Source organism: Bubalus kerabau, chromosome 2 (assembly GCF_029407905.1).
Source record: "Bubalus kerabau isolate K-KA32 ecotype Philippines breed swamp buffalo chromosome 2, PCC_UOA_SB_1v2, whole genome shotgun sequence".
NCBI lineage: Eukaryota > Metazoa > Chordata > Mammalia > Artiodactyla > Bovidae > Bubalus > Bubalus kerabau.
Genome location: NC_073625.1, coordinates 103201267 through 103214724, shown reverse-complemented (window position 1 = coordinate 103214724; position 13458 = coordinate 103201267). Strand labels below are relative to the sequence as shown.

At 42.0% G+C, this 13458-nt stretch overlaps 1 protein-coding gene across 2 annotated transcripts in view; it reads right to left on the bottom strand.

Moving 5' to 3' along the window:
* Positions 1-13458, bottom strand: part of TMPRSS7 (transmembrane serine protease 7) — a 49076-nt gene extending 35618 nt beyond the window's left edge. Inside the window, exons 1-4 of one of the 2 annotated variants that reach the window (XM_055570268.1) lie at positions 13411-13458; positions 10387-10594; positions 4799-4929; positions 113-180 (exon numbers count right to left, since the gene is read on the bottom strand). In XM_055570268.1, coding sequence (XP_055426243.1) covers positions 113-180; positions 4799-4929; positions 10387-10594; positions 13411-13458 — 455 coding nt within the window. Of the gene's footprint in view, positions 1-112; positions 181-4798; positions 4930-10386; positions 10595-13410 lie in introns of those variants that run through there. The other variant, XM_055570269.1, reaches the window with a different exon arrangement.

The window sequence follows — 13458 nt, the reverse complement described above, 5'->3', positions numbered from 1 at the left end:
CAACTATCCCCAAGAAGTTACTTGAAAATGATGTTATTACAGCCCTTCCACACCATTGTGAGGAATTTACAGCAGTGAATGCAGAAGTCCCAAAGCAAGGGACTTTCCATACCTGATATCTGCAACTACAGACTGCTTGTAAAATTTGGAGAAGGCAGATGTTGTATAAACCAGGTTTATCTGCAAAAGAAGAACAAAGGTATCTGAAGTCTTTCAAACTTGGCTTCCATGCACAGTACCCAGCATTCTATAGGTCCAAGATTTGACAGTTAGCAAGGAGAAAAGCCAGGCTCAAACTAAAGGCTTCTAATGCCAAACTCAGGCATTATTCTTTGAATTAAAATAATTTATTACTTCCTGTATCAGAGTTACTGTCATTCTGCTGTTGGTGAAAATTAATCAGTTACCTTTATTCATTTATTGCTGTCTTTAGATACCCTAATCAAGCTTAACTTCAGAATTATGTTACTCCAATAGTAAATTTTCCCCGCAATAAGTAAAATTCCTTTAAGCACATTTTCAAAGTAGTTGACCCAATCTCTTCTATGATGGACAGGGAGGCCTGGTGTACTGCAATTCATGGGGTCGCAAAGAGTCGGACATGACTAAGCAACTGAACTGAACTGAACTGAACTTCTATCAATGTACACCATGGAAAAGGTATATTCTCAAGGACACATTCCTAAATTAGCCACTAGAGGGCGAGTAATACCTACGGTAGGGTCTTATATCTCCCTTCAGAAATCTCCTGTCTCCAGGAATTACTTTTTTAACACCATAAATGGATCTCAAAAAGAGAGCTGCTTCAATCAACTGACATGGTGTGCCCTTACTTAGCATTTCTAAAACCAGTTTCTTCTACCAAGTCTTCCCCTGTATTCCCCTTCCTGCTGCTGCTGCTGCTAAGTTGCTTCAGTCATGTCCGACTCTGTGCGACCTCAGAGACGGCAGCCCACCAGGCTCCCCTGTCCCTGGGATTCTCCAGGCAAGAACACTGGAGTGGGTTGCCATTTCCTCCTCCAATGCATCAAAGTGAAAAGTGAAAGTGAAGTTGCTCAGTCATGTCTGACTCGTAGCGACCCCATGGACTGCAGCCCACCAGGCTCCTCCATCCATGGGATTTTCCAGGCAAGAGTACTGGAGTAGGGTGCCATTGTCCGACTCTGTGCAACCCCATAGAAGGTAGTACCCCAGGCTCCTCCGTCCCTGGGATTCTCCAGGCAAGAACGCTGGAGTGCATTCCCCTTCTTCAGTTCAGTTCAGTCGCTCAGTCGTGTCCGACCCTTTGCAACCCCATGAATCACAGCACCCCAGGCCTCCCTGTCCTTCACCAACTCCCAGAGTTCACTCAAACTCATGTCCATCGAGTTGGTGATGCCATCCAGCCATCTCATCCTCTGTTGTCCCCTTCTCCTCCTGCCCCCAATCCCTCCCAGCATCAGGGTCTTTTCCAATGAGTCAACTCTTCGCATGATGTGGCCAAAGTATTGGAGTTTCAGCTTCAGCATCAGTGCTTCCAATGAACACCCAGGACTGATCTCCTTTAGGATGGACTGGTTGGATCTCCGGCAGTCCAAGGGACTCTCAAGAGCCTTCTCCAATACCACAGTTCAAAAACATCAATTCTTCAGCACTCAGCTTTCTTCACAGTCCAACTCTCACATCTATACATGACCACTGGAAAAACCATAGCCTTGACTAGATGGACCTTTGTTGGCAAAGTAAGGTCTCTGCTTTTCAATGTACTATCCAGGTTGATCATAACTTTCCTTCTAAGGAGTAAGCGTCTTTTAATTTCATGGCTGCAATCACCATCTGCAGTGATTTTGAAGCCCCCAAAAATAAACTCTCTCACTGTTTCCACTGTTTCCCCATCTCTTTGCCATGAAGTGATGGGACCAGATGCCATGATCTTCGTTTTCTGAATGTTGAGCTTTAAGCCAATTTTTTCACTCTCTTCTTTCAATTTCATCAAGAGGCTTTTTAGTTCCTCTTCACTTTCTGCCATAAGGGTGGTGTCATCCCGGCAATCTTGATTCCAGCTTGTGTTTCTTCCAGCCCAGCGTTTCTCATGATGTACTCTGCATAGAAGTTAAATAAGCAGGGTGACAATATACAGCCTTGACGTACTCCTTTTCCTATTTGGAACCAGTCTGTTGTTCCATGTCCAGTTCTAACTGTTGCTTCCTGACCTGCATACAGATTTCTCAAGAGGCAGGTCAGGTGCTCTGGTATTCCCATTTCTTTCAGGATTTTCCACAGTTTATTGTGATCCATATAGTCAAAGACTTTGGCATAGTCAATAAAGCAGAAATAAATGTTTTTCTGGAAATCTCCTGCTTTTTTGATGATCCAGCGGATGTTGGCAAATTGATTTCTGGTTCCTCTGCCTTTTCTAAAACCTGCTTGAACATCTGGAAGTTCACGGTTCATGTACTGCTGAAGCCTGGCTTGGAGAATTTTGAGCATTACTTTACTAGCATATGAGATGAGTGCAATTGTCCGGTAGTTTGAGCATTCTTACATAGTAGCTACATAGTAGCAAAATCACCTACCTAACCTATCAGAGCTTCTTGATGAAGGAAAAGCTGGCTTAAAACTCAACATTTAAAAAACTAAGATCATGGCATCTGGTCCCATTACTTCATGGCAAGTGGATGGGGAAACAATGGAAACAGTAATGGACTTCATTTTCTTGGGCTCTAAAATCACTGCAGATGGTGACTGCAGCCATGAAATTAAAAGATACTTGTTCCTTGGAAGAAAAGCTATGACCAACCTAGACAGCATATTAAAAAGCAGAGACATTACTTTGCCAGCAAAGGTCCATCTAGTCAATGTTATGGTTTTTCCAGTAGTCATGTATGGATATAAGAGTTGGACCATAAAGAAGGCTGAATGCTGAAGAATTGATGCTTTTGAACTGTGATGTTGGAGAAGACTCTTGAGAGTCCCTTGAATTGCAAGGAGATCCAATCAGTCCACCCTAAAGGAGATCAGTCCTGGGTGTTCACTGGAAGGACTGATGTTGAAACTGAAGCTCCAATACTTTGGCTACCTAATGTGAAGAGCCAATTCATTAGAAAAGACCCTGATGCTGGGAAAGGTTGAAGGCAGTAGGAGAAGGGGACAACAGAGGACAAAATGGTTGGATGGCATGACCCAGCCAATGGGTGTGAGTTTGAACAAGCTCTGGAAGATGGTGATGGATAGGGAAGCCTGGAGTGCTGCAGTCCATGGGGTTGCAAAGAGTCAGGCATGACTGAACAACAAATGGCCCATGAGAAAATCACAAAACTCCCAAAACCTTAGAAATAATACAGCATCATGGAAAAATATGATCCATGGAGTTTAAATTCACTATGCAACACAGAACATGTTACCTTGGCCTACTGAGCTTCCTTTCCCCTGCTGCCTTCTCTCTTTTTAATTCTGTAAAGAGGTGATAAAAATGCCTGCTTCTTTGGGTGGGATGATAAATAGTTATAGTTAAATGGGTTGAGCACAGTACTAACTATACAAACAGGGTCTACACAAAGCCAGCATTGAGTTTGCAGGAGGCCAGGGAAGGTTGCTTTGAGAAAGAGGTTTTTTGGATGGGTCATGAATGACGGGTGGAATTTCATTACCTAGAGGTTGGACAGAAAGGTTTAGGTCCAAAATGAGTAACACAAGAAATCAGAGCCACCAGACATGTAAGTGCAACGATTATTCATAACCTGCAACGATTATTCATACCAAGCAAAGATTGCCTTATTTCACAAAGTTTCTGTGGGAGAAAGTGGTGAAAAATGAGACTGGGATGATCAGGGGACAGATTTAGAAAAGCGTTTGCCTGCCATTCTTCAGAATCAGTATGTTATCCTTATGCCAAAGGAGAAATGTTATTGTTGAAGGATCACTCCAGCGGTAGAGAGGAATGATTTTGGGTGGGGATAGAGGAATATTGCCTGGGATTGGAAAAAATGTTAAGGAGATTTAAAAAAAATGCCTCCCTCTTTGGGCTAATTGGAGAGATTATTGATGTTTAGGAAAGGCCATGATAGATATTTTTCTGTTCAACCAGTTATACTTTTAGGAACTCAGCTAAGGAAGTAATCAGAGACACACAGCTTACCTGATGGTTTTGTTATAACATTGTCTGTACAGCAAAACTTGGAAACAACTTAAATATCTAATAAAAAGGGACTTGACAAATTCAAAGCTATCAAAATTTATGTTTTTTTTCCCCCAAAGACTATGTACTCACATAGAAACATGCAATATTAAGAAGAAAAAGTCAAATTGTAAAACTGAATATCTACTAATACTCCAGTTCTGTGCTATATCCTATGTCGCTGTGGTCGAAAGTCAAAAGAGGCTGTATCTCTGGAGATTGTATTAAAAGAGGTTTTATTTTTTAAATACTTTTTCTAAATTTTATAAATGTTTATAATAATACAAATTAGTTCTATAATAGGAAAAGTGGGTTTTTTTAAGTGAAGAGATGCCAGTGTATCAGTGTTGAAATAAATGTGTATGGATCACAGAATTAATCAGTATGCATGCAATTTCTGTACTAGAAGGCATTTTAAAGTTCACCTGATCCAATTACTTTATTTTATGGGTAAGAAAAACTGAAGCTCAGGACGTCATTTCTTTTTATTTTCAATAGAAAAAAAATTTTTATAAAATAGTATTTTATCTTACAACCATGATGAGCTAAATCCCATGTTTTCCTGAGTTCTTCCTTCAGCCCCATCCCTCTGCCACTGACCTCACCTTTCCCAGCCTCTCCCAGCTCCCGCCATCACCTCACTACTTGCTGCACAGTCCGCGCCACTGACAGAAATTCCCTGGACTCCTTCTGTCGGTATTCAGAAAGAAACTCAATGTTGGTGATGCGAAACATCCCAGCAAAGTAAAAAGCATCTCTGCTTTCTGTCTTACCTGTAAGACAGGAGGGAAGGTGGTCAGGAGGCTTTCCCATCTGTGTGGTGGTAAGGCATGATCTATGTCTGTATCACCGTTCTAAAATGCTTTTATTTTAGACAGTTTTGCATTTTACTGGTTGTAGCCTGAGAAGCTCTAAGTGTAGTTTACAACATCTCTTCCATCAGCAGTAATCATCATAGCCCTTATATTCTAATCTTTCTATCATCTTCTGGCAAATGCTTAAGAATAAGAATTTAAGGTCACAGACTTCTTTGACTTTACATCTGTCCTAGAGTCACTAAATAAGGATTTTTGATAGCTCAGTTGGTAGAGTCCGCTTGCAATACAGGAGACCCTGATTCAATTCCTGGGTCGGGAAGATCCACTGGAGAAGGGATAGGCTACCCACTCCAGTATTCTTGGGTTTCCCTTGTGGCTCAGCTGGTAAAGAATCCATCTGCAATGCAGGAGACCTGGGTTCGATCCTTGGGTTGGGGAGATCCCCTGGAGAAGGGAAAAGCTACCCCCTCCAGTATTCTGGCCTGGAAAATTACATAGACTATTTAGTCCATGGGGTCACAAAGAGCCCAACATGACTGAGCAACTCTCACTTTCAGAGTCACTAAGGGGCCAAAAACATAGAGCATAAACAATGTTCACATGTCTCGCATCTGTGGCAGGTTAGGAGGTAAGAAATGTACATTGCCAAGCTCTGGAGTGTCATGAGCACAGTGGGTGAAGAGGGAAGGGCTCCCCCAGCTGACCTCCATTCAGCCCCAAGTCTCTCATCCCCTTTCTGACTTTTGTGGATGATGCCCCGGGTGCTGGGCCGATCTTTAGCTCTGAGAAATGCATGGAGAGCTTATTCACAAAGTGTGGTCCTCAGTCCAGTGTCAGATAACTCCTGCTCAAAAATTCTGTCCAAGGAGGACCATGGGACTGGGTATCATTTGGGCCAGAAACTGCTGCCAAGACAGACAAGGATATTGCCATGTTTTAGATGCCTTCAGGTCCCTGAGAATAGCCTAGGGAGATGAGGGACTCTCTTTTCAAATGTTCCTTTTTGTTACAAGGTTTTATTGCTATGAGGCATCACCCCCAGGCTCTCATGGTCATGGTATATTTCTTTCCTGAGACACATGTCCCATGGTATCAGAACTTCTGTCTGCATTTCTGCCTTTCTAAATGAACAGTAAATTTTTTTGTCCCTCAGCCCCTAACATAGGGTAGTGAGTGCCTGACTTAGATTTCAAGCCCAATAAATGTCGGTGGGAAGGAAGGGGAGAGGAAAAGAAATAGTCTCTCTTAGTACAATGCTCAGCACCTGGAAATGCTAAATAAGTGATGGCTGAATTAAAACAAGGTGCAACCAGGATTTCCTTGGTGGTCCAGTGGTTAAGAATCTGCCTTGCAATGCAGAGGACACAGGTTCAATCCCTGGTCAGGGAACTAGAATTCCACATGCCCATGTGCCACAACTACTGAGCCAGCACACCACAACTAGAGAGTCTGTGTGCCACAGCGGAAGGTCTTGAATGATGCAACAAAGATCACCATGCATGCCACAACTGAGACCAGACACAGCGGAACAAATATTAAAAGAAAAAAATAAAAGAAGGTGCAACCTGTGTGAAGGTGGGGGAGCCACCTCCCTGTGTGATCCATTCAGGGGTCACGTTAGCCGTGTAGTGAGGCTGTGGAGGGTGGGGGAGGGGCCAGAGACCTGAGCTCCTGTCCTAAATTTATTCTTTCAAGTTATGAGATTGAAACAGATTGAACCAGAAGGTTGAGATTTCTCACATGCCATCCTGTTATCTCACCACCAACCATCAGAAGAAAGTCACACACCCCTCAGCCCACATTCACAAAATTTTCTTTTAAAAACTCTTCCTTGAAGACCATCAGGGAGTTAGCATCTTTTGAGCATGAGCTGCCCATTCTCTTTGCTTGGCTCATAAAATAAACCTTTCTTGCTCCAAATTCTGACATTGCAATTTGCTTGGCTTCACTGTGAGTTGGGCACATGAACTTGGGTTCAACAACAGTTATGTAACCTTGGACACACCGCTTTGCCTCATTAAGCCTCTTGTATAAAGAAACATTTGTTTCTGTTTCTGATTTTACCAAGAAAGTCATTCTTAGGTGTTTCTTTTTTTTTTTTCTGTTGCAGATTCTTAAAATTTAAATGAAAGCTCTGACCACCTGGAAGCTCACACACATCCTTCTTCTATCCATAGGTATTTGAGGGATAAACAATGCAAGAGAGTTCAGTTTAGCCAGCTTACATTTATCTAACTCTTCTGCTCAGGTCAACATACAATCCCTGCTTGTGAAACTGAGCAGGACCCTGTGGGGCCCTCCTAGGCACAAAAGCCTTTCTGTGTTCCCTGTTTTCTTATTCATAAAAAATCAAGGAAGTAAAGGAATGCAGAAACAAAGGAACGATCAAGAAACTATAGTCCAGGATCCTGGTTCTTCTGCAGGAGCCACCCATACAGATGGAGGATGGTAACTTCAGGCTAAGCACAATAATCCTTAAATACCACCCTGTTAGCTAACCAACCAATTAGAGGATGGTTGTATACCCCGCAGTCCTCACTCCAGATTTTACCTGTAATAACTTCTCCCTGCAAACCATCAGGGAGTTTAGAGCGTAAGTCACCCATTCTCCTTGCTGAGCCCTGCAATAAACCTTTCTTTGCTCCAACCTCCAATATTATGGTTTATTTGGCCTCACGGTGCATTGAGCAAGCTTGCATTCAACAACAAATGGTCTTCCAGATGAGCTGTCTACCTCATTTCTGTTAAAAAAAAAAATCACATGGAAATTTCCTGTTGTTCCAGTGGTTAGGACTACATGCTCTCACTGCTAATGGACAGAGTTTGGACTCTGGAAATAAAATCTCACAAGCCTCAAGGTGCATCCAAAAAAAAAAACAAAAAAACAAATCACAAGCCCCAAATGGAGTCTTTTGGCCCCATGATTGCAAATTAAGACCTAATTGCAGAACTTCTCTAGTGGTGCAGTGGATAAGAATCTGACTGACAGTGCAGGGGACACAGGCTTGATCCCTGGTCTGGGAAGATGCCACATGCCCTGCCCATGCACCACAACTACTAAAGCCCATGCACCCTAGAGCCTGTGCTCTGCAGCGATGAGAAACCACCACAATGAGAAGTCCCCTTCCCCCACGCACAAGAGAAAGCCTGCACAAAGAAACAAAGACCCAGCACAACCAAAAAATAAATTAAAAAATAATAAATAAATAAAATTCTAAAGAAAAAGGCTTAATTGCAGTTTCACTCTCTCCCGGGAATGTGACCTTTAAACAGACAATTTGAAATTTCCTGATCAACACTAGAGAGGCAAACTTTATGATAAAGACCCCTGCTCCCCCAAGATCTGAGGGCCTACCCAGAAACAATCCTGTCTTTTCTTCTGCTAATAGCTTCCTTGCCCCACCCTCCTTCTACCTATAAAAGCTTCCATTTTGTTCATCAGCTTCAAGGGTTTTATTTACTATTAAATAAAATAGTATTTATTGATTTATTTGCTATTATTTACTTTTTCTTGCTGCTGCTGCTGCTAAGTCGCTTCAGTCGTGTCCGACTCTGTGCGACCCCATAGACGGCAGCCCACCAGGCTCCCCCGTCCCTGGGATTCTCCAGGCAAGAACACTGGAGTGGGTTGCCATTTCCTTCTCCAGTGCATGAAAGTGAAAAGTGAAAGTGAAGTCGCTCAGTTGTGTCCAACTCTTCGCGACCTCATGGACTGCAGCCTACCAGGCTCCTCCGTCCATAGGATTTCTTGCTAGTATTTACCATTTACTATTTTATTAACTATTAATAGATGGGATGCTGTGATTCATGAGCGACTGCATAAAGCCAGTTATATCACTAGATTTACTTGGTTGAATTTTTGTTTTCTAATATTTTTCAAGGCCACCCTCCATGCTCAGATTTCATGTATCAAAACTAACCTCTGTTGTTTGTGAAACAGTTCTCTTATTCATACCTGTTTTCCTTTCCTCATACTAGCCTTTCTTTCTGAAATGCCCTTCCCTGATGTTTAGACAACCAACAAATTACCTCATCATAGTGACATCCCAAAACTTTATATGAATGTGCTGCTGCTGCTGCTAAGTCACTTCAGTCGTGTCCGACTCTGTGCGACCCCATAGACGGCAGCCCACCAGGCTCCCCCGTCCCTGGGATGCTCCAGGCAAGAACACCGGAGTGGGTTGCCATTGCCTTCTCCAATGCATAAAAGTGAAAAGTGAAAGTGAAGTCGCTCGGTTGTGTCCGACTCTTAGGCAATGCAAATACATCAGTTTAGGGCTGGCAGAGAACTGATGGGAAATAAGTTGGTTTGCTCTGGGATGGGGCTGTGTGTCTTTTGTGTTTGTCTTAACTGCTCATTGACTTGACTGCCTCAGCTAGTCTGTAAAGACAGATTATTTCCTGTCTACCACTCTGTTCCATGCCTTTTACAGGGTCCAGCTCATAGTGGGCACTCCCAAGTTGTGTCAAATGAATTTTCAGAAGCCAGTTCATGAAGCCTTATCTAGACTCGATCCCTGAACAGGTTATTCAATGCCTCCCTTCTGTGACAGCAAAGTAATTGCTTAAGATTAAAAAAAAAAAAAAAATCAATCCTCACTCCCTCTCCAGCACTGAGCTGTGAGTTTTTTGAAAGTAGAAAATGCATCTCTGAGCTTTTTAAAAGTAGGAGATGCATCTTGGTGTGCCTGATATCTTACATTGTGCCAAAAAAATCATAGGTGATCAATTTCTATATATAATTGACCTGAACTTCTCAAGAATATTCATTAATTCTTTGCCTATAATCTAGTTTTCCAATCAAATTTTAATATCCTTGAGAGTATCTTGCATTAAATATAATAATGTGTAGGGTGGGAAGTCCAGCATAAATCAATAAATGCTATAGTTACTGAGCTGCTTGGGTAACTACTCTCTAAGGAAGAACTTAGTTATTACTCCCATCCAAAACCATCAGTAAGATTGACAAAAACATAATCAACTGGATAAAAAACATAAAAACAAAGAAGAGAAAGGTGCATTAGTAAACTGAAGTGCAGGGAGCTGGAAGCATGAGGTTGCCTAGCAACAGGCCTGAGTGGGTAGATGAGGAAATAAAACAGCTTAGCATTCCATTCATTTTTCACAGCTAAAGATGCGTTACATTTCCGAACCAGTCAAAAGCTCCCAAGCATTTTCCTCAGTTTTCTCATTCTGGCATCTCTGCTCCTCTGGGAAGAAAGCAGTGGTGGTAAAATAAGAAATGGGAAAGACAATTCTGGCTTCTTCCTTAAAACCTCAACAGTTTTGAAAAGGGCTTTCAGTCTGAGAAGAGAATTCTATGAGAAACACCCGGGGCAGATGGGACCTGCATTGCCAATAGAACCCTCAGGGCAAGCCCTAACACCAAAGGTACCAGGGATTTCAACTCACTGATGTAGAGCCACAGCAGTGTCCAGGCTATGACCGCTAGGATGAATAAAAATACTGTGAAGAGAATGATTTTGTTTTGGACGTTCCAAAAGGGAGCTTTCTTCTTGAGTTGCTTCTTGGGTTTGGCTCTGGCGATGGGTTTTCTTGGTGGTCGTCTCCCTGGCAACTTCCCTGGGGCACTGACCACCTGAACTGAGATATTGGATATCTTCAAAAGAATGAAAGATGTGTTAACAATTAGAAGTAGTCTAGGGCTTAAATACACCCACTCAGTCAGGAGAAAATTAGTGCTAAAAGGCCTGCATAAATCAAATGATTTACACAGGTAACTACTTGCACTGAATCACACAATTAAGACCAATCAGAAAAAAAAAAAACCAAAACAAAAACAGACAATATATGAAATCCAGTGAAATTGTATCCAGGTTCTCCCCTCAACTCTCCAACTCTGCTAAATAGATGCTAGAGTGGATAGACCTGAATTTTATGTAGTGAAGACTGGAGGACCTAAAGGGCAGACAGTTAGGATTCTATGTGGGTTGATCCATGAGTCCACATCTCTGGGGATGTGTGTGTTTGCAATATATATAGCTTTCCTCCCACAATCAGTGTCTTCTAGGCTGAGGCAGGATTGACAGTAAGAATAGAAGTGAGTTCCTCAGAGAAACGAATTGATTTCCTAATTATGGCTTCATGAACCGGTGGTCATGAAACCAAGCAGGACCCTATGGGGTTCCTGGACACAAAAGCTGTTCTGTGTCCCCAGTTTCTTGATTACAGGAAATGGGCTTCATTCAGCCTCCATTACCTTTCCTGAGTTCCAACAAGCAGGTTCAAACTGTTGCTAACTAGAGAAGGGTGGATGCAGAGACAAGGGAGGAACAATAGTCCAGCCTTGGGTCAGAGTCTTGGTTCTCCATCAAGGGATACACATAACAATATTTTTGAGCCATTTTGCAGATACTGAAATCCCTACCAGGTAGGAGAAATTAATGGTATGCTGCCCACAAGCATGTAAATCCCAGACTGGTTGGAACCAGAAGGTTAATGATGCTGACTCCCACTTACCTCACCACCAACCAATCAGAAGGTGGTCCACAAACTGATCATAACCTCTCTGAACCATTACTATAAAATTTCTCACTATCCCCTCCAGGTTGGGACACACACAATTCTGAGGACATTAGCCCAGTGTGGCTCCTTTTGACTAACAAAGCAATAAAGCTATTTTTTTCCTGCTTCACCACAAACCGTCACTGAAAATCAATTCTTTGTCCAAGTACAGAGGCTGGGTTTGGCTTCAGTAAAGAGAAAAGTTCAGAATGATTCTCTTGTTTTGTTGTAGCCAAACGCTCTGGGAAGCAAACTCACTCAGAAGGACAGAGTGGATAGTGGAGTGCAGTGTATTACACTGGCGGGTCCGAAGCAGCGTTTCCTCTTTAGCCAGGGACCCTGACCGACTTTTGTGAAAACCTTATAGACCTTAAGTGTGTGTGCTCAAGACCCCACCCCAAAATTCCTTAAACCTAGCCTGGAAAATGTTAAAGGGAGATACAATCAGGTTACAGCCATGATTCATAATCAGAAGGGTCAGCTGTTTATACATTGTAGCCTACACCAGTGGGTGCCATAAAGATTACAAAGGTGATTGACTATATAGGGGATTATTGCATTCTTTCTGACTATGGGAAATCTTGGTATGGAATCTGGTGTTTATCTGTCCGGGCGGCCTGTTCTGCTGTAGGTTATGTTATCTCCATGGCTACCAGGCACATAGTCCAAAGTTCACTGAAAATCCAAAGTTCACTGGGATTGTAAGATGGAGCTTCCTTCTTTTTCAAGATGGAGTCAGCTCGGCCTGTTCCTTTCCTCCTTCGTTTGTGTAGCGATGAAGGACAGGGGTCAAATGCTTGTTTCACCATCACCTCACAGGCATGCTCTAGAAGTCACTGACTGGACTGAACAATAATTCAGTTTCTCAATCACAAATGAAAAAATGATCAAAAAATAAAGAATGAAATAGGAGACTCCTGTTAGATTAGAAAATTACCAGTTTTAGCACATTGGCATACAAAGTGTTGTGTGCAACAGGGAAAAAAAGTATATTATTTACCTCCTTGCCCTCCTCTTTTTTTTTCTCCTCTACCCTCTGTCATTTGATGCTGTGAATTCTTAAATAATGTAAGTGAGAGTTCAGCTTCTTTGAAGGAGAGATTTATACATGTCAAGGTAACTAAACATCAATGATGAAATAAATTTTAACCACACATTCTTTTAAAGGCAAGAATGTGGAACACCAATGTTAAAGAAATAATTCCTCTTTCGAGCTCTCCTCTAAGAGTGTTCTCATTCTCTCTTACTCTCTCTCACTGTTCCCTACAAAGTACATGTCTTCCAGTCTTTAATGCTACCAATTAATGGGATAATGTGTGGCCAAGAACATTCTAAATTATTCATGGCTCCCTCATTCTTTGTGCCAAACACTCTTGTCAACCCCTGGAGTGAAATGTAGCTTGCATGCCTCCCAGTGAAATTGAACTAGACCAGAGTTCATCTAATGTGATGTTCTGTAGGACTGAGGATGGTGTTTCTAAAAACATTCTCTTATAGGATGAGTTGACTATGGTGTCAAGCTACTTTAAAATATACCCCCCAAGAAGTAAAAAAGGAAAACATAGAGAAGTGCTAGGCCATGACGAACTAACAAGGCCAAAGTTGGGTCTTTAAGTGCGGGAACACATTACAGGCAGTCTCAGTTAGCCCTGATTAAATTTTAAAATGGAATTTGTATAGAGATCAGTACAATTTCCCTGGAGTTTTAGAAAAACAGCTGCAAATCAATTACCAAGTATAGCACTTTAAAACAAGCTCATATTTGTAAAGTCCATTAAGTACCAAAGGAAGGTTAAGTATTTTTATTATTGTTTCCTTCATTTTTGTAAAGTGACTCAGTCTCATTTTACTAACAAGGTCAACAATAAATGGCATTCAAGTAACAGAGAAGGTTTCTCACAATGTACTTACATTCACATCAACAGGTTTGGATGAAATATGACTGTTTTCTTTGTCCAT